Genomic DNA, 21,129 nt, shown 5'->3' with positions numbered 1-21,129 from the left:
AGTAAAATCCTAAAAAACTCATCATCTAAACTGGGATTAAAATAATTGAAATAGGAATAAAGAAGATCAATAGATATTCAATTCCCAAGATGATTGAAAAGGTTTTGAAGATTATATAGAGTTATAAATTATTAGGATTATATAAAGATTTGTCCACTCCTTTTGGGACACATTGTACAGCGATGTCAAAATTCTATCTTTTTCAATACAAACCCAAGGTCAATCACAGTCCAAAGAGAAAATTATCCACGCTCTTCTTATAAGAACCAGTAAATTGTTCCTACAATATTCTTAATACATTGGGTCTTTTTACTTAAAAAAATAAAAAATGAGTTTAAAATCTGCTAAATTCAGTACCTTCTAGGTAATCTGAAGTTTAGGATCTTAATTTGTTCTTAGGATTTGGTGGCCAATTTTCAGCCTCGTGTTTTTATAAAATTGTTCTTACAAAAACGCGTGTAGTGTGTGTATTTAAAATTTTTTAGCTTTACTTTGTTTAGCCGATTTCGTAAGACATACTATCCTGTATTATACGTATTAGACAGTGTCTGCCTTTCTATCAACACTTAGAGTGCGTGTTGGGCTAATATGTGTTAATAAATGACCGTCTTTCTTGAATTATCCAATAACTTGCAAAACGCAGGGAGACCATTTAGATACAGTGTGCAAGGTAGTGGGTTCAACCCAAGCCGGGACATGCAAAAGACGTGAAAGAAGTGTAGAAATCCTTTGAAAGCGCAGCGGCGTTGCCCTTCTTTCTGTTAAAAATTGCAGTTCTAAACTTACTTGCCTTAGGTGCCTAATAAGCGCCTCTCCCCTTCTCGTTTATCTGGCACCCAGATGGTGAAATTTTCATCCGACATCCTAAAAAGCTCTGAAGGTCGGGAAAATTTTCAACATCTGTAAGCTAAGGTTTGGATTACGAAATTTTGCAAGACCGCGTCAAGGATTTTGCAGCTGGAGGCCTGGTAACCCAGTCCTCATTTACGGGGATTGGCGGGTTCAACCGAAATACTTTCGGGTTTGCGCGTAAGAGTAGTTGAACCCGACTGTCATTCCTCTACGATGGGAAATTGAGCCGCTCCCTTTCGAGCTTTAGCGTGGGCGGCCGCCAATCCGCCATCGGAACATCAGATAACTTCTCGTCAACCTTCGTTTTTTCAACGTTTCCTTCTAACTTCAAGCCCTTTAATTCATTCAGAGGGTTTAATCTTTGCCGATATAGGTCCTCAAAGTAGAAATATTCATCGGCATTTAGATTTCCTTCGTTCTCAATTTTAGTAATCGCAATCCGACAAAATATAACATGTTGGACCAGTAAAATTAGGATCAGGAATGAGAACCAATTGAACCGATATTCCTGATCCTAATTGACGTTTGCAAACAAAAAGGCGCTCTTAAGAATGTGAATGTCAACCTAGACGATCCTATAGTCTAAGACAAATTCGTAAAGAATGGAAAAGTAACCGCGCGAGAAATAAAAAGTCAAGTGGGAATATTGTCCGCGCTGGGGGGGGGGGGGGGCTTCGGAGGGGGCTCAATGTCGTATAATTCATCACTTCCGTGACATTTTTCCGGGAAGGACTTCATGTAATACTTTGTCATGACCACTGCACCATATTTTTCCCACGCACTAATCTTGTCGGACGATGATATCGTCTAATGTTAACCCTGGTTCCCTATTATTTCATCTACACACGATTCAATCTGTTAGGGGGTCATTTCTTTTCCTGTAGAGTCTTTATTTTTATCATTTAGTTAAAAAATCAAAAATGGAATGGAAATTAGATCATGTTAAAAGACACGGTTTGGTCAATCGTATACCATTGATGGAACAGTTATTAGAGTTCCTTTTGAACAAGACAAAAAGTGGATGAAATAATGTGGAAAATGATCGAGCATTGTTACATTCTATGATACAGCATATTGGTGGCTCTATGAAGGTAATAAATAACCTTCTCCGATGCTAAGAAAGGTTGAAAGACCCCATACTAACGACAACAAGAATTTTACGGACCTAGCGCTACTCTCATAAAAGATCATTCATTCTGCGCATAGCAAACTCTGTTCTAAAGGGGTATGACCTTTACAGTACGTACGTACCAGCGTGGAGTAATCAGGACCTGATTGGAGATTACACCACTGCTAACTCGTCTTTTCAATTCTTCTAACTCTATTGTCTTTTTTTAGGTTTCATTCATTATCATGACATAAAAAAGCATTTTTGGCCGAAATGATGTACACAATGTCAATCTTCCGGTCCGGTGGATGGTTCTCACGAAATGAGGCTACCTTATCGGCCAAAACTTAGTCGGCCCTAAGTGACTAAATTTTGGCTTGGTGACTAAAATTAGGGCCGAATAAAAATTAAGGCCGACTAAGTTTTGGCCGATAAGGTATGTGTCAGTTAAAATACATGATGACTTCAATGATTAGTAAGTACAGATTACTGATTAATGAATTTGCTTATCGCTTATGATTGATTAATGTTAAATGATCATGTCTCATTTACATCACATACACACTGCTCTATATGTCTGGTCTTGGCACAATCATAGGGCTAAGCTGTGAGTTTCATATTTTCGAAGGAAATCAGAACATATGTATGTCATGAATAAAAAGCCATAATGAAAATGTTTATAAGATTTTTTATTGGGGAATGAGATTGAAGGGGGTTATATAAATCAATAAGATAGAGCTGAAGGCTAGAGGGGATTCTTCAACCTTTCCCAGTTGTTTAAAATGACGTGTTAAGATTCGCGCCGCTCTCTGATAACGGGTTAAATCTAGCGATTCTTTTTGAGGTTTTCATTGTTCAAATTGTGTTGATAAAACTAGTTAATTTTAAAAATTCAACACGCATGGTATTGATTTTCGGGTCAATTTCGTTTTTTTTCGAATTTTGCAAGACCGCGTCAAGGATTTTTGCAGCGGAGGCCTGGACCCCATCCCTCGTTGTCGACGGGATTGGCGGGTCCAACAGAAATATTTTCAGGTTTACGCGCAAGGGTAGTTGAACCCTGGGGCCGACTATCTATCATCTCCAATGGGAAATTGGCCCGCTCCTTAAAGAGCTTTAGCGTGGGCGGCCGCAAATCCGCCATTTGAATATCAGATAGCCACTTACCTTATTTTTAACGTATGTCATTGTTATCAATTCTCCGTTGAGATTTCATGCGTTGACACATGACACTTTTGTTTAATGTCTATATGTAATGACACTTGCAATAAAACAAACAAAAAATAATTTTGGAAAATTAACACTGTTACCATTAAATTATTGTCGAGGGATTAGTAAAAGTGTATTGATACAAAATGTATCATAACAAAGTACTCTAATAAAAATCCTTACTCATAGGTATTTCAAACTCAAACGTCTGGCAATTCTGACTTATTTCTGATCTTTGTATGGATTGTGGATGGCTTGCGGCGAGTTATGTTTTCCTTTGGTAACAGGGTATCTAGAGTGAAACTCGTTGCATTTTGTATGTGTGTGCTTTCTTTGTGAGGTTAAAAAGAATTCAATACTATATTATTGTCAAAAGTTGCCGCTTGAGATTCCGGTAGGGAATTCTGACAGGGTAAATTAGAATTCTTCGAACAGCTGGCCTTTAGTTTTTATCCAGTTGTCGCAAAAATTGATCTTCGATACATATCCACGCGATAGTGCGATAGTTATAACCATTGAGTTTAAAGCCCCAAACGAGCTAAAGTTGAAAATCTTTTATGGGAAATGAAGCCACCTATTTCAAATCTAAAACGTTTGAGCAGTGAGATTTCACATAAAAGCCGGTTCGGTCATTAAACTCGGTGGTTATAGTCTCACCTCAGAAGTCTTTCAAGCCCTCTGTTTCTGGTTTTTGAACAAGATAGCTCTAATTAATTACTATTATTTTCTTGATGAGATGTTAATTCTCATCTTTTTGATTACAGACTTACTGTGAACTGAATGAAAAACAACAACAAAAATCCTTCGGTGAAAGAAGTGACCTGCTGAAATGAGAAAGCTGTGTGAGTTCATGAAATACTGATGATGAAGTAAGTTGTTGTTTTGGTTTATAACCTGTATGGAGATTAAACTCCAAAATTATATAAGTTAGGAGCATACAAGTTTTTTTATATAAGAATATTCAAAATTTTTAAAGCCTTGGGACTTTTTGAGTTTTAAGCCTAAAAATGTTCTTAACATGTTCTTATTTCCCCCATCTAGTGGGTAGTTTTGTCCATTTTCCTAAGAAATCGGGTGTTTTAGAGTCCCCGAAGCCTTAAAAGCTTAAAATGTTATTAACTTGTTCTTAACGTTTTGGCCATCGAAGCCTTATGTTCTTATATAGTTTGTTCTTATAAAAAAACGTGTAGATAAATTGTAAAATTTGAAGTGTTTTGTGAACCCATCAAAATATTTTCCTTTTATTCTAAATATCCAAAAAGACAAAAGAAGGTGCCTAACGAAGTAACCTTTTTCCCATTTTTTCAGTCCAGTAAGTCCTTGCTATTGTATTTTGCAATTGGTTTTCTCCTAGACCATAAACTATTTATCTAATTTCACAGGGTTTAAGTGACTTTCAATCTTTAACAATTGCATTCGTAAGTGATAACTTTTGTGCTTACTACCTGAACCTGGGCGCACTCTGACTACACCCATACGCCCTCCAAGGTAACGCCGTCCCATGCTTAGAACTGTATTATGCTTTCTTATCTAGAGAATTACAAACATCATTTCGTGTCAAAAATGATTGAACCAAAAGACGACGACCCCTACAGTTTCACCAAACACTTACCAACACGTCCGCACCAATCAGATTGCAGTTCTAATGATCAAACTGATCACGTGATTGTTCGAATGGTTAGATATGTTTCATATTCACCTTACGATGCAATTTGTGATGACGAACTTCAAACTATTGTTGAAGAAGAAAATGAAGAAGAAGAGATTGATTCCTTGTTGTCTGATATTGGCGGTTTAAGGTTTGAGATTTAATTTGATTTTGATGTTCCAGAGACCGTAGTTCAATTGCTAGCCAGCCAGGTCATAAGAAATATTCCACAAAGGTACTTGATGCCTCTCCGCTTAATGCTCAGCAATTAGAGAAGAGTTGAGGGTGAGTGGAGACCCAGGGAGAATGAGTGGTGCCCTCTTTTACCTACCTGAAGTTACAAACTTACTACTTACTCTGTGACTACAGTCGAAGGCAATTAGAAGGCTTCTCTTTCGATTACCGGAACGAGTCAAGTAGAGAGACACTTAATACCATTTTTGTACTAAATAAGTCTTGACCCGGCCGAGGATTGAACCCTTGCGCACCGTGGCCAAATGCTCTATACCTTTGTACAACAGTCGCTATTTCCTGCGGCTAAAGACTCGATAGTGGAAGTTCCATATATTAAAGAGTTTGCTTATTGCTCATATTACTTCCAATGAGTTTAAATTCATCAAGTTTCACTACTGAGATTTACTGAGACGCATTATGGATAGAATGATTCTTTCTTTAGAGCGGTGATAATTGACGATGATGACGTGTTTGAATCAAATCAAGATTTGTTGACACGAAACAAAAATGACAATGCTCTTATATGTCAAAATACTAAGGTAATAAATTGGTGACGTTATTTTTACGGTGACGTCATTTTTACGTTGCATAAGAAATTCTCCATGTACCTAGTCAGCAAAAGGGAAAATCTTTTTCATTATTTATTAAAATTGTCAGAGCTTTTTCGTTTGTTTTCCTAACTCATTTAATCTTTTAGATTTGTTTTGACCTGCTCATATGGTATTTCTTTTCATAAAAATGCAAAAAATTATTTTTCAACCACTCTTGGTATCTCTTTGTAATCGCTGTTCGAGGGAAATAAATTCGATTTGACTTTTGCTACATGATTCATACTGGGCCTTGTCAACTCTTTATTGTATTTTGTTGATATGAAAGTCCGGATATTAGAGGCCAAGAACAAGAGGTATACTTACCAATCTTATTATGAGTAAGACTTGTTACGTATAGAATCATCAAGCAATAGAAAAGGAAGAACTAACAGATCTTGCTTTCGTGTTATCATCACGCCAATGAAAACGTGATATCTTGTATGTAACACTTTATTATATTACAGGGCAAAGCCTTAAAACAACCTACCAAACAACCACACAAAATGCTTGCTTCGTTATTCAACAAGACACATCTACGAAAATACTCCATGGAATCCAAAACAGAACACCACCACCAGCGTCCGTTCAAAAACATACCGCCCTTGGAAAGAGTGAAAAGTTTCCCGCCCCTGGATTACAATTCGAACGTGCATTCTATCTTGAACAATAAGATGATCAGTGATTGGCTGTTGATAACAATAGAAGATAAAGGAACTAGCTTTGAACACGATGAGGTACTCAATTTTAATCTTCAACTTTAGGTTGCTTGTTTAATTTGAAAAAGCAGTCGACGCTCTCTATTTCTAAGTTCTGCTACTCTCTAATTCGATGCTCTGCTTTTAGATACGCTGTATTATTTGATAGTATTGAAATGTCAGCGTCAACAAGAAGATCTCGTAAACGAAGCTCTACTATTTGATACACTCCCTTATTAGATCCCTGTGTCACAGACCCGCTGGAACCCCAGCCCCACCTAATTTTGTCCACGGGGGGGGGGGAGAATACCCCACAGTTTCATCCCCACTGGGGAAAGTGACTTTTGGTTTCATCCCCTTCCAAAATTCAATGTAAAAATGATTTTTCGACTTAGAAACAGTATAATTTTATCCTCATTGGGATTTCGATAGAAAATTTCATCCCCGCTGTGGCAAAAAGTTTCACCGGGGCTGTGAGGCAGGGGTGTCTTATTTGAAAGTCCGATTTCCCTTTCAAGTTGAATGAGGTAACGTCAACTGTATTCTCAGATTGACCAAAAGCCGTACAAATGTAGTTATTTGCTTGTCCTTCTTTATGGTTTTTGTGTGAATTTCATAGTTCCCTTTGTGGTATGCTTTCTGACAACACCCAATGATATAATCTACATAACATGGACCTGAAGCTTCTTTTTTATTGAATTCTCTACCAAGAAAGTCATGTGACACGGTGAGACTTGCTAATTCGAAAGATGTTTTCCGCTTTTCAAACCATAAATGTAGTTATTTGCTTGTCCTTCTTTATGGTTTTTTCAATCCATTGGCACCAAATTGACGCCAATTCGAATTCCTTTTTTTCGTTGGGGAAAACTATAAAGTTTTGAATTTAGCACATCTAGTGTTTCGGGTTTTACCATGTAGATATCAGCATATCTTACCAAAGATTTTACCAGGAAGTTGAGTACACCACTGTCTCGCTGACCCGGTGGTGTTTCAAAACCCACCGGGCTGACTGTGACAGTAGTAAAATTTCACCGGGTCTGGTTTTGGGGCTTCAAAATCTCACTAGGGTGAGAATTTTCACCTCGACTGCTTCCCTCAGAAAAATTTTAACTGGGTTGACCTTCATAATGTAATTAATGACCATTGTATAAACATGAATTTCTAAATTCTACCGAGGGTGTAAAATCTCGATTAATTTTGACCCGGTTACTCATCAATATCTCATTGGGGCTCAAAAATTGTTTTTTCATTGGGCGCCCCACCGGGGTGGATCCGACCGGGTCACTGACACAGTAATGTTTGAGTGGGATATGGTTAATTGGAATGAATTTCCATTCTAAGTGCTTGCGTAGCTGTCGTGTGCTGCTGATCTCATAGTGGGGTTGGTACATCAATGTGATGTCATCAAACTTACTCACATTTTTATGAAGTGGTTGTGATATTCTTATAATGTGATCAATCAATCAATCAAAATCTCCCTTCTTCACTACTCCGCCTCTGTTAAAAACAACAGATCAATATCAAACAGTGTTTTGGTTAATCGCCTTTAAAAATTATCATACACGTCGTGATGTGATCTGACTCTCTTAAACCTTAACTGAGCTTTTTATCATATGCGGTTAAATTTTTCTATAAGCATATTCAACTAGCATATAAATCAATCGGGCATGATGTTTTAGAAACGTCATACTCTCAGAATCTAAACTTCCATTTATAGAACATATTCAATAGTCCATCACTATTTACTTAGATTTCAATCAGGTTGTAGATAAAACTTCAGTATTTACGAATGAATTTTGATTGGAAAACTTTCACATTCTTACAAGGTTTTAACAGGATATTTTAAGAAAAACAATTTATAGATGTGTTCAATCTATAAAAAATAATAGTGTTAAACAATTATAGACAAACTTCTAAATCCAATACAATCGTCAGGAATAAAAAAATGATAGAGCAAAGAATCCTATTGGGAAAAAGTTTTTAAATATTTCTCCAGTTGTTGTATACATGCATCGTTAAATTCTTGCTGCAAGCTTCAACATGACCAGGATTAGAAAGTATTTCAAAGTCAAAATACCAACAATGAAAGTGAATTTGTTTAATGAAGACAATTACATTCAAATGGGTGGATTGGGTCATAGTAGAAGTAGAAAATATTCTAGAAGATTGAATCGTTGGAAAGATAATTTGATGGAGTATTCTATTCCTTGTTGTTCATGTTGCTTTACTTTGAACGGTGTTTTCAGGAGGCGAAAGTTGAACATTTTTGGATATGTGTATAATAAATCTTTGCGGTCGAATTTGGTAAGTTTTTACATTGCAACATAACTTTGATTTTGATTGTTTTATAAAAAATCTGATATGTTTTTGGTGACCATAGTGCAGTGGTAGAGCATCCGGCTACGATGGGCAAGGTTGTGGGTTCGATCCTCAGCCGGGTCATACCAAAAATTCCCAAAATTGTGCTTGGTGCGCCTCTTTGCTTGATGCTCAGCAACTAAAGAGACGGATCAAGGGTAAGTGGAGAAATCCAGGGAAAGGCGTGGTGCCCTCCCCTACCTTCAGTTAGACAGCTAGAAAAAAAAGAAGCTTTCAAGTCGCCCTCGACTGCGGTCGCAAACTTACTTACTTTGAAAATAAGCCTTTCTGGTAACGGTCTATTTCAAAGTTATTGAAAACTTTAACGTTTTTTACTTGCACGGACCGGAGACTCATTCATTGCTCTCTTTTATAGATATCGGATAAAATTTTAAAATTTATTGGTTGTACAATACTTTACGACTAAAGGTTCATAATTTATTGTCCTAATAGTTCAAACAGTGACCAGAAATAATTATTCACACTAGTTCTGGGCTCTGAATGGCCATGTGCTGTTTAAACACATTACACGATAATTATAGTCTCTGGAAATGTCGCAAGGCAACTTGACCCGTATCTTTTTGATTTGATGTAATTATATTACATGCCTTATACAACCATCAAAAAAATATTTCTATTTTATCAATTTGTTTTTATTTTTTCTTTCGATTGATATTGTTTTTAATCCGTGAAAATGCACCATCAGGAGTTAATACGGGCTTACTGTGAGATAAGAATCTCAAATTATTGAGTCTGTTATATCACAGAATCCAAATTATCTTGAAACTTTCGCCGTGGTAGAGTTTTTAATCTTACTTTTAAAGCTTTTTCTATTTCTTTCATAAAACGCTCCATCTCAAGCAATTATCAAGGCTCAGTACAGTGTTCACTCACTGGCCCACTTTATTACACAAGGCTTCTCAAATTGCATCCAATTTAACATAAAACACAAAACGGGGAAATATTATTGTCTTGAAAACTCATTTATGTCAAATATTTGAGAGTAATGGCCATGTTTATCAGAAAAGTTGCTCAAACTATAAAGTGAATGTTTCGCTTTTGTCAGTCTTGACTAAATTTTGAGAGAGGAAATGAGGAATTTTTTGACCGTTGAAAAACATTCATTCTTACCAATGGTCTTATACATAGTAAGTTTCTTTTTTCCGTTTTGAGTTTTTGATATTTTTATACTTTTTGTACTCTTCTAACTTTGGTTTTTGTGGTTTTCTGAGTTTGTCGGGAATTCAGGTGAAGAAAAATAGGCAAAACATAAGTATATGTCATGCGCCGCAGCCTTATAGGTGCTTTTTTAACATCTTCATAATCCAACTGAAGGTCTCAAAAATTAAGCTGGATACAGAACTGAACTGTACTCCAAATTTTCTCTAAATCTCCAATGGGCAAAGACTCTCACAATGAGAGTGACGCCCCCAAACAACCTCAACAACAACTGAAGGTCTCAAAAATATGTTGTGACATAATTCATTTGTAGACAATCCCCTGAGGACCGTTTTAGTTTCTAGGTAGTAAGTATATTCATCTAGTAGCTATCTAGGGAGTCTATCCCCTTTCTATTTGCGCTAAACCTGGGAGGTTGAATGTTGTGGTGTCGAGTGGTACCCATCCGCATCAAGCAAAACCCATTACCCCCAGATTTGAAATTTCATCACCAAAGCGATGGTAGAATGAATGAAAACAATAGAAACTACGATTTCCAGTATAATTTATGCCAAGTCAAAAAGCTAGTTGTACCGAAATCTAAATCCAAAATTGTGATCAGATAGTCTTCCGATCAACTATGGGAATCGTCCGTAATTTGGGAAAGACTTCATATTTCAATTTTTATTTCAAACATTGTGTGTTTGTCTATTTTCTGTAGTTTTTTTTGGTCAGAATACAATCTAGTGCTATCAATCATGACAAAATATCAAATGTTTTTCAAATCTTACCACAAAAAATTTAACTTTGATTTCTCCTTTTGTATCTGTTTGGACTCTCTCAGAATGTTTCATAAAGGAGTTTCTTTTTCACCTTTGTGACCTTATTTCCAGAATATTTGCCTGTTCTTTGGATGATATTGGTGTGAAAACTAGACTGGAATTAAGTGACTGTCATATATTTTCAGTAAGTAGCCTGTTGGCTGTTGGTCGAAAAGCTGAAGTAATTATACAAGAAGGACGTCACTGAAAACTTTTTTATGCTTTGACGAAATGAAGAAGAAATTATTACAGAATTTTTTGAGAAGGCTTGTAAGAATTGTCTTCGGTGGGAGGTTTTGTGGTGCTCAGAAAAACACTGAAGATGCATTTTCGTCAGGACTAAAGGTATTATGTGCAAAATTATTTTCACGATATTTTTTTCGACTTTTCAGCAAGTAGCCATCGAGGAAATGGCATATATTTGTAAAGCCCGAAGGGCTAGATATCGTGCTTTTGCGGAAAAGTGTGCCGAGGTTAGATAGGAAATCCTACCTAAGTCACGTGACATTACAATATAATTTCAACGCTTGACATATCAGAAGCTTCGCGAGTTTTCGAAAACAGTAGCAGCAATATTTTTTTTGCGATATTCACTGTTCTTTTGCTTGGGAGAGCTTAAACACTCCATCTAGCCCTCCGGGCCTAATAAATCTATGGGAAAAGGTCGTGTCTTAGACGAACATTAAAAATGTTGAGTTACTCCTAAATGCCGGTGTACACACGAAGATTATCTTTCCTATGCAACATTTTTAACTTTTTGACTTTTATTTGAATATAAAAGTGAGCACCAGCCTGAAAATAGTCATTTTGTCTTGTTTCATAGCAGCCGACAGCTGAATCCAACAGTTATGTAAGCAAAAGGTTCTTACTTCACAAGGTATAATGACCAGAAAAAAACTATTAGACTAATCTCTTCATTGTCATCTAATTTGCTCATTAGCAGTCTAATTTGTGGACGTTATTTTAATGTTCCAAACACTAAATCATCCTCTAACTGCTCTTAATTGGCCGCAAAGTTCTGCTCGTAAAAGCAACTTATAAGAGCTAAATTGGTGAATTGATCCAAATCTGATGGGGGTATGTAGGGCGGGTAGGGTTTTATTTACGCCCATATCAGTAGGGGCGGGAGAATCTTATGTAGATTTTACTTTAAAACTATTGAACAGAATTTCATAGATATTCAATTTGAAAAACTCGAAATCATTAATCAAGTTTACTTGGCTTCATTAAGTCGTATACAAAGGCAACAGTTTTAATGACCCCATTAAAACAATAACCTTCCTTTATGATTTTCAGTGGCTGTGTGGCAACGTTTGATTATAGAGGTCATTAGTATTTCCTTAAGCATCTTTTAAATCCTCCACTAATGTTTGCTAATGTTGCAATCAATGTTATTTTGATCATGAACTTTGAAGAGTTTTCTGGCGATCGATAAACTTAGTACGTGTGGTTTCATATTTTTATCTTGTAGAGTTAGTGATCAGACTCATTTGATTAATGAAATGCTAGTTTATTTTTGCACTTGTAAAACGATATCAGTGAGTATTTTGAAATTTTTAGCTTCATAGACCAACCCTTATTGTCTCAGTGACCCGATGAAGTTTTCAGATCTACCAAGATCTCAAAAACTCACTGGATGAGAGCATTTAACCCGATTTTTGACCGGCTTAGGAAAGAAGAATCGCGTTCAAGCATTATTCCTAGAACTCCTCAAAATCGTTTTTTTTTTCTATTGACCGGGATTAAGTCATAGTAGCGATTAGTGATCGGGGTAAGACCATAAATTCCCAGTTTTTATCGCGGTAGAGAAATACAATTAATTTTGATCGGGTTTACTCATTATCGGGTCATTATCACACCGGGCCATTTTTTGACAATTTGGAGGAGGGGAGGGGAGGATCTGACCGAATCACTGATACAGGGGTACCATAGTCGAACAGTTGCTGTTTTGTTGTGAGAATATCTCTGACATTCCCGTGTAAAAATCACAAAACATGTGGAATCAAAAGAAACTGTCTTCATCGTGTTTATTTGGATTTTTTGCTCGATTTTTTTGGATTCTGGCTCAGCTTGACTGTGCATGATTTGTAAATTTTCTTTAACTGCAATAAATGCAGTAAATGATGTGCGAGCAAGCGCAAAATAAGTATTTTATGTATTTTAAGGCTACATGCGAACAATATTCTTTAGTGTTCTGGCATAAATGTAAATGCCTCGCAGTTTACAATAGTTTCTGCAAGTTTACTTGATTGTTGTTGTAATCACAGCAGGAATTCCGTTTCTCGGACAGATTAATTGGTCGGGGGGATTTTCTTCATGATTATTTACCAATTAATCTTGTCTCGGTTGGAAATGCTGTGAAGATTTGGATAGACAATAAACTCCGCACATTACTTTTTTCTGCAGACAGACCCGATATATCCACGGAAGTTTCGAAATTCATACTTACGTTATGTTATTCCTGAGATGGTACTAATATATATTTTTCCGCCCGCGTTTACTATCCATTTAAGGCCATTTAACGGACGAGAGCATGCTTTAGAGAAATATGACTGTCCTTTACTAAGAGCAATTCACGAGATTTAGTTTAAGATTGAACCTGGGTTAACAACTGTGATTCAGCATTTTGTATTTCCATGGCATTCCTTTTACTTTTTATAAGAAAAGTGTACCGAACATGAATTGAAGAAGAAATTAGGAGCTAGAAGAATTGGAAAGGTCAAAGTTTAAAAAAGAAAACTTTTAAAGTAATTTTTGAAAAAAAAGTTTGGACAGTAATTTAATAATATAGACAAAAAGAGAAAAAGAAAGAAAGGAAGAACGATAAAAATCGATATCAAGCGAGCACAAATCTAATTTCAGTTTCTTAAAAAAAATTCATTTGAATATAACTAACCACCCTGCTGGGGGTAACGTAACCATCCCAATCGTGAATATCAAATGAACTGTTTCACCTAGAATCACTCATGTCGATTCTTTTAGTCTGGACAATTAAACATGTTTACAATAAGTTTGACACAAGTAATATGAGATTGAAATTTCATATTAAGATTCTTTTTTTGTGAAAATGAACAATCTTTGGAAAATTTTTAAACTCAAAGATTTTTTGAATATTTGTACTGAAATTTGCTAATGGCCTTTTTGGGATGGTTAACTCTACCAACCGGACTGAAAGTGAGTAATTTTATATCATGACAGTGAGACCGAGGGGTTTTTTCATTTGAAGTTCTTATAAAAAATTATTCCGTCACGGTATTTATAATAAGCTCGTTAGATCTACAGTGAGATGCATCCGTGGATCGAGAGGTAGAGTACGACTCCCTCAAGATGAAGTTTAAGTTTTTATTTTTCCTTTCTTATACATAATCCATAATTCTAGTAGAATTTTATTTAAATCCAAAAGATCCATGCCGGGACAGGCTCCGGTATATAGTATATTTTATATTTTTCAATACCGACTTGTATTTAATTTCTCTAGTATATTACGTTCCGATAAATGGAAAGATATAGCCTAAAACTTAAAAAAAAAAATGTAACATGACATACTTTGGAAAAAAAAATTTATAATAAGCTCTTACTGTGGGAACATTGCCAGAAAGAAAATAACAAGAAAAAGAGTTTAAAGCTTTTGTTATTTCCGCGTGTGATTTTAAACTGCCGTGATTTGCTTTGATTATTACCAAGTGAATTTAATTTATGATTGATTTTTGATTTTTCTACACGGCAAGTTTTTTGTCAAAAAAAAGTGTCAAGATATTAAGACTTAAAAAAAAAGGTATACAATTCATTTTTGTTCTTTGTTTGAAAGATTGGAAACTGTTGATTATTGATGATGAAATTTAAACTCTTTAATATTGACCTTCATTTCTTTTCATCAAAACCTTCTTTACCTTTTATTTTCAATAAAGTCTCTAAATTTTTACAATTTTTGATTAACATGTCTGATGTTAGCGGTATGTAATATGAAATTTTAAGGAGGGGGACGAGTGGTGAGAGAATTGGAAAACATGGTATGGAAGCGTTCTGATCTGTACTCACTTATTGAGGTATTTCATTTTTTTTTTCATTTTTATCATTATAGTGTGTTCTGAAAATGTTTGACAGTTCGTGCTTAATAACATTGCTCTTAAGGGAAAAATATAATTAAAAGTAATATTTCGTTGGAAAGATAATTTTTGTACTAGTGTAATAATTTTTTAAACATTTGAACATGAAAGGAAGCATTTTTACAAACGTTCTTCCTTGAAGAGTTCAATCCAAGTTTGGATTATAGAAAGATTCGGATAATAGAAGTTCGAATTAATGAGAGTCCAATGTATAACTTTAAGAGGCTGATTTCAAATATATATTCTGATTCATATCTCTTTTCCAATTGTCTTTGCAATGGGTTTATTCGACGTTTTTATCAATTCATCACCAATTGAAACTTTTTTGTCGGAGGACTATGACTTTTGAAAATTGTAGACCTTAGTATTCATGATATGCACCACTGGAGAGCCCTCCAAGAATTTTCAAAAATTTCCACCGAATACGTCACACTTCTTCTATTTTTTAAGTGACGTATTATGCTATTCTCATATGATTTGAGAGTTGAGTGTTTGTGGACGAAGCGAACACGTTTCTTTCCTCTCGATGATGTCCGTTCATTTTGAGATTTGACCGTAATTTCTCTCCACGGTCTTATACATAATGAAACGCAATTGTTGATCCAATCAGAAACGAGCAAGGTATTAAAATTTCCTTAACTAATATATCTACAAAACTGTTCAAATCAGCGACAATGAAGTGTCAGGTCCGTTGAAAGTGATGTATCATCAAACGTCCCCATATGCATCCAAATTTAATAACTTATATACCACTAAATGACGGTTATTGTGGTAGACCTAACCTAATTTGCATTGTTAATTATCTTAAGCCTAATCAGGTTTCGGTACCAAATGATTAGGTTTTAATGGTTCACTTTAATCGTTTTTGCCCTGGTTACGACGTTGAAATTGATGTATCGCCAAACGTCCCCATATGCATCCAAATTTAATAACTTATATACCACTAAATGACGGTTATTGTGGTAGACCTAACCTAATTTGCATTGTTAATTATTTTAAGCCTAATCAGGTTTCGGTACCAAATAATTAGGTTTTAATGGTTCACTTTAATCGTTTTTGCCCTGGTTACGACGTTGAAATTGATGTATCGCCAAACGTCCCCATATGCATTCAAATTTAATAACTTATATACCACTAAATGACGGTTATTGTGGTAGACCTAACCTAATTTGAACTTAAGCCTAATCAGGTTTCGGTACCAAATGATTAGGTTTTAATGGTTCACTTTAATCGTTTTTGCCCTGGTTACGACGACAAGTCACTCTCCAATATATTTTGTTGGGTATATTTGTGATAACGATCATGAATTTTTGTCAGAAGTCTTTTGTTGTATGACGAGAAAAGTTGAGTTTTTTGTATTTTCTGGTTGTACAATCTTTCCAAAATAAGTGAACTTGAGTCTTCAAAGGTGATTATTTTATTGCATTTTCGACCAAGTAGCTGTGCCACATCTATTATAAAGTTATTCTCAAAATTAAGGAAAAATTAAAGGTTGTAATTAAAACTAAAGGCTTAAAAATGGGCTTTGTCCTTTCCGTACAAGAGGGCTGGGTTACATGGGAATTATGATATTAGACTGGCGTTTAAAACAATGTGCCAACATGCATGGACTGTGATTGGATTCATGGATATTGTATTCTTATTGTTCAAACTGTAATCAAGAAGAAAATCGATAACTGCCGGTCCGATTTGAATGAACGTCTCTTACTTAAAAGAGACTGCTTTACATAAGAATGTACGAATGCTCAATATTCCCTCAATCTCCTCTTAAACTGATGTCGAACATCTGACGTCAATATAGCTACAATCAGTGGCGTTGTGGCAGGAGGGGGGCGGTTGCCATGGCCCCCCCAGCGGAGCTTTTTTGAAGGGGCGCCGAAGAGCAAGGGGCGCCAAAAGAGATTTTTTAAACGCCCCAATCTAAAAAATCATACTTTATGCACCTTAAATTGCGCCCAGGACCAATTTTACTGACATAATTTTAAAATACTTGCAATTTTTTTCGCTCGCTTCGCTCGCAATACAGTTAATTGGTAACTTTTTTGTAATATAGCTAATTTACAAGTTTTTTGTGTATAATATAGCATTATTAAATGAAAATCGAACTGCGCCTCAAGAACAATATGCTGACAACAATATTGAAATCATAAAACATCAATTTTTTCGCTCGCTTCGCTCGCATACATAACATATTGTTTCTTTAAGTTTCTTTTCACTCTAGCAAGGGTTAAATTTGTCTATTTTTATTTAGTGATTTAGGGTATCTTGGCAGTTGATTTAAAAAAATTTTCTAGTCGGCCCTAACCATGGTGGGGCCTGTTTTTCCCTTTTCCATTCATCAAAGATAAATCTACTCTTCTCCACTAAATATTTCCTTCCTCATTATGCCTAGGCAAATGAATTTAGTAAAAGTTTAGAAAATGGTGGGTGGCATGGGGACACCACTTTGGAAAATTGGAGGGGGGGGGCGCCATTTAGAAAAAAATGACTTTGGCCCCTACAGAAAAATTTTCCCACAACGCCACTGGCTACAATCGTCGCCAATATATTATGGCACATTTCCGGTGATCAAATTTAGATAAATTTCAATAACCTCCCCCTCCCCGCCCCTCCGAACAATGTTGGTGGGAAAAAATATTGCTTTGCCGGTCCTTAGCTCGCCCGACAACATTGTTTGGGGGTGAAGAGGGGGCTTTACGCCATAAGTTTTGTCAATGATTGTAGTTAGGAATTAGTCGTTGGATAATGGTTCCAAAAATTTCTTGCAAACCTTACGTAACCTATTCTTATTTGACTCTTTGAAAGATTTAAGAGAAGTCTTCATTTCGATTGTATTAGTGAAGAAATTACCTTTTGTTTTTCGAAACATGATTTAATTTTTTGGTATATACAACTTCAGAGAAAAAAATAGAAGAACAATTTGAAAAAATGGAATTGAAAGTAATTGCCGTTTTCAAAAAAATAAGCTTTTTTCATATATTCGTCTTTTTGTATCTTTCATACATCAATTATCGTCAAAACAAATAAGAAAAATTTAGTCTGATAGGTCGTCTCACGTTAAGGTCGCAGATTGATAGCGTAGGTTTTTTTCTGACTGATCGGCTCCCACTAGCAAATTTTTGCTTGGTCATTTTGTAGAACTCGTCGTCGTCGAAAGAAATTTTAAAGAAGGCAGAACATGTTCGTTCATGTGATTTTGATTCTGTATCCATTGATCATCACTGTCAATAATTTTCTTATTGACAACGAGCAAGGATACATTTCATCTCAAGATATCTCAATCATCAAAGAAATCAGTAATGTCCAATCACAAATGAATTGTCTTCACAAATGTGTTCGCATTTCAACGAAAGTTAAAGTCTTTTACAACCGCGAAAATATTTGTATTTGTTTTGAAGAAAAGACTGGGAACAAGAATATTGTGAAGAGGAATGGGGACGAATTATATGGGAGAATCATGTCAGTTATAAAGGTATGAAATATCATTTTTGTCAAGAATCTCTAGAATTTTAGCGAGTCTGCGTTATAATATTCCTCAAATCTCTCTAATTTTATCGTATCTCGTCTAAAGATATTGTGTTATAGCTTGTCAAGAATGAATTAATTCGCTTGATTCCAGGCTATTAACTTATATCATGGCCAAGTTATAGGTGTGATTAAGTCAGCTATTCGATTAAGAGGGTTCGAATGGCTCTGGCAAATCTGACGTCTGCATAATTGTCTTCGATTATGAATTGTCGCATCATTTTCATTTTTCCATTTTTATAGGCTCAAGAAATAAATCCAGTAGTCAATGGTCCATCTCGTATTATGACGACAAGCCAATTAACTACTGCGATTGCTCAAATAACTACGACGGCCGCCTCACTAACTATAACGACGGCTGCTCAACCAAAGATTACAACGACCACCGCTCAACTAAAGATTACAACGACCACCGCTCAACTAAAGATTACAACGATGCCATTCGAGGTCTTGCGATCATCAACAGGAGCTAGTGGATCATTTAGCTTGATCAGTGACACCAATCTGACAACGTGCTTTTATACACAAATAGTGGATGATCCATATGTCGTTTTCCGACTTAACGTCCCTGTTTTAGAAGTCATTGTCACTGTCATCCGACCTGAATCTGTTATATCGCTTGGATCTAGTAGTAAAGAAGATTTCCAAATATATTCATTTGCTAACGGAAATTTAGATAAATGTTCAAATAAAGTTGATGTCCACACAACCACACCTGTTTTTAACTTAACATGTTCAACTGATGATGTTACCAAAGCTTTCAGTAAAATAAAAATTGTCAAAGAGGAGGATTCACGTGCTTTGATGTTGTGTGAGATAGCAGTCATCCTCGTTCGATCTGTTCATTAAACCAATCACAATCGCGACCAGCTAAAGACTTCCGCAAACTAAACTATAGACTAAAGAAGAAGAGAAAACTAAAATCTAGTTGTAATTGTAGAAATAGATGATACTATTTCACACCCCTGTGTCACAGACCCGCTGGGACCCCAGCCCACTGAAAAATTTGGCCAAAATTTCGTCCCTGGTGGACAAAAAACATACCGTGTAATTTCAGCCCCACTGGGAAATTGACTTTGATTTCATCCCCATTCGAAATTCAATGCAAAAATTTACTGTCCAAAACCATCCCAACTGGATATTTTAAACGCGGGAACAATAGAATTTTTATCCCCATTGGGATTTCGATAGACCGGGGCTGTGAGACAGGGGTGTTATTTCAAATATTTACAATATGTTCAAAAAAAAAGTACATTTCTCCAAAAACTTTGGATGCTCTCATAAAAAATGGGGGAGGGTACCTAGGCAAGTGAAGGGTACGGCAATGTGCCGGCCTTAAGGGTGTTCTTAAGGTTCCATTTGTGGAACGGGGTAATCTCTGTAAGTTCCATGAAGGGTCAGAAAATAGGAAAATTTAAACTTTTTCCCCTAAAAGCTGCAAATTAGTCCCATCAAGTGTCGTTAAATTCATAAAATTTTCAATTTTTTTCTCTTTTTTAGTCCCGCTAAGGGTCCGATGGTCGAAGGTCATACGCGTCAGCTTGTAACCAGGGCCCACGCCATGAATTTGAAAGTGGGGGGGGGGCAATAAATATAGAGTCTAAGGAGGCGCAACCATGGTTGCTTTACTTTGCAGAAATGTGGGGGGCTGGTAACCCTAGTACCCCTAGGTATCGAGTAGAAACTCTTTGTTCGCTCAAAGCATACTTTCCCTATTCCCATGATGAAATAATAGGTTTATCAGAAACGGAAATAATGTTCGTTAATTTTATTCCACTTTTTATCGGACAAAAACAAAACTCGACCCTCTTTAATACGAACCTCTATTGTCCGAATCTCTCTGTAATCCTAAGAATAATTCGTCTCCTCAGCTTGCATAGTCTTATTAGTGACTGTTTATAATTTAAAAGCTATCTCTCTCTAATTCGAAAAATATTTTTCTTATGAAGACCGAATTAATGAAATTTAATTCTATATTGAACGAAGGATCGAGACAAAAATACCATTAGATTTAATAAATTTAAAAAAAAGTTAACCCGTATGTATTGGAAAATGAATTGTTATGCTTGCTCGTTCAAAAATCAGCAAATTTGTAAACAAAAGCATAAGTCAGCAGGGGTTTTGTTTTGTTTTTGGTAGGCTGGCGAATGAAAAATTAACTCTGGTGATTTCTAGATTCTAGGCCGGCGAATTCTTAGCAAGCGCAGTGTATTGATTAGCATAATAATGTACTTGAGGCGGCGAACCGAACTTTTCGAACGGCAAATTGTAATAATTTTCGTGCCTTGGACCGGCGAAATTAGCCGTTCGCTGGGCCTAAATAAGACCCCTGATGCAGTGTAGGCCATATTCTTTGTTTACACGTATGGAAGTCGGCTAAGTCATAGTCATTATAAAAAACCCCAGTCTGGCAATGTATTGTTTTAGCTTTTTGTTCAAATTTCTTTTGTTACAAACAAAAGACAAGTTGCGATTTTCATACTTTTTGATTACGTTACCAAAATCTCCTCTTGGGATTGGTCTATTTTCTAATCACATGATCAAAAAGTTTGCAAAATAAATCGATTTTGGTACGTATAGTAAGCTCTATCTTTCAACAATAAAAAGAGACAAAAGCCTTCCAGACCAGTATTCTTATAATGACTATGGCTAAGTATAATTGCCAAATTAACACTGATTTACATTGTAAATACTTAAAGAAATTCCCTTATGAAACGTTGAAGTTTGAACATTTTCTCTTCATGCCATCTTCTTGCTATTTTTCACGTACCTTTCATTATACCTTGAGTGTGATTTTTTAAGCTTCTTGGTTTACTGTAGGTTGC

The 21,129-nt window shown here is 35.8% G+C and overlaps 2 protein-coding genes across 6 annotated transcripts in view; both read left to right on the top strand.

The window, feature by feature from the left end:
* The first annotated feature begins 4,709 nt into the window (after nt 1–4,709).
* LOC136810472 (guanine exchange factor for Rac 30-like) overlaps nt 4,710–21,129 on the top strand; it is an 83,534-nt gene continuing 67,114 nt past the window's right edge. The window contains exons 1-3 of one of the 5 annotated variants that reach the window (XR_010847110.1): nt 4,710–4,968; nt 5,494–5,590; nt 6,106–6,375. Coding sequence is in view for 4 of the 5 variants with exons in the window: in XM_067067034.1 (XP_066923135.1) it covers nt 4,733–4,968; nt 5,494–5,590; nt 6,106–6,375 (603 nt within the window). In the remaining variant the exon portion in view is untranslated. Of the gene's footprint in view, nt 4,969–5,493; nt 5,591–6,105; nt 6,376–8,361; nt 8,641–9,770; nt 9,843–14,651; nt 14,720–21,129 lie in introns of those variants that run through there. The other 4 variants (XM_067067034.1, XM_067067035.1, XM_067067037.1 and 1 more) reach the window with 4 other exon arrangements.
* Nucleotides 17,834–19,226, top strand: LOC136810526 (uncharacterized). Its single transcript, XM_067067099.1, has 2 exons — nt 17,834–18,251; nt 18,548–19,226. The coding sequence occupies exons 1-2, from the start codon at nt 17,958–17,960 to the stop codon at nt 19,151–19,153; spliced, it is 900 nt and encodes a 299-aa protein (XP_066923200.1). The 5' UTR covers nt 17,834–17,957; the 3' UTR covers nt 19,154–19,226.

Source organism: Clytia hemisphaerica, unplaced genomic scaffold (genome assembly GCF_902728285.1).
Source record: "Clytia hemisphaerica strain Z4C2 unplaced genomic scaffold, Clytia hemisphaerica genome assembly, whole genome shotgun sequence".
NCBI classification, from domain to species: domain Eukaryota; kingdom Metazoa; phylum Cnidaria; class Hydrozoa; order Leptothecata; family Clytiidae; genus Clytia; species Clytia hemisphaerica.
The sequence above is the reverse complement of the archived record's forward strand: the minus strand, read 5'-3'. Positions and strand labels throughout refer to the sequence as shown.

Bases quoted from the DNA above. Each gene is read 5' to 3' on its own strand.
- LOC136810526 (XM_067067099.1), top strand. From the start codon at position 17,958: ATGTTCGTTCATGTGATTTTGATTCTGTATCCATTGATCATCACTGTC. The intron at 18,252-18,547 runs GTATGAAATATC...CCATTTTTATAG, and splicing joins GAATCATGTCAGTTATAAAG to GCTCAAGAAATAAATCCAGT.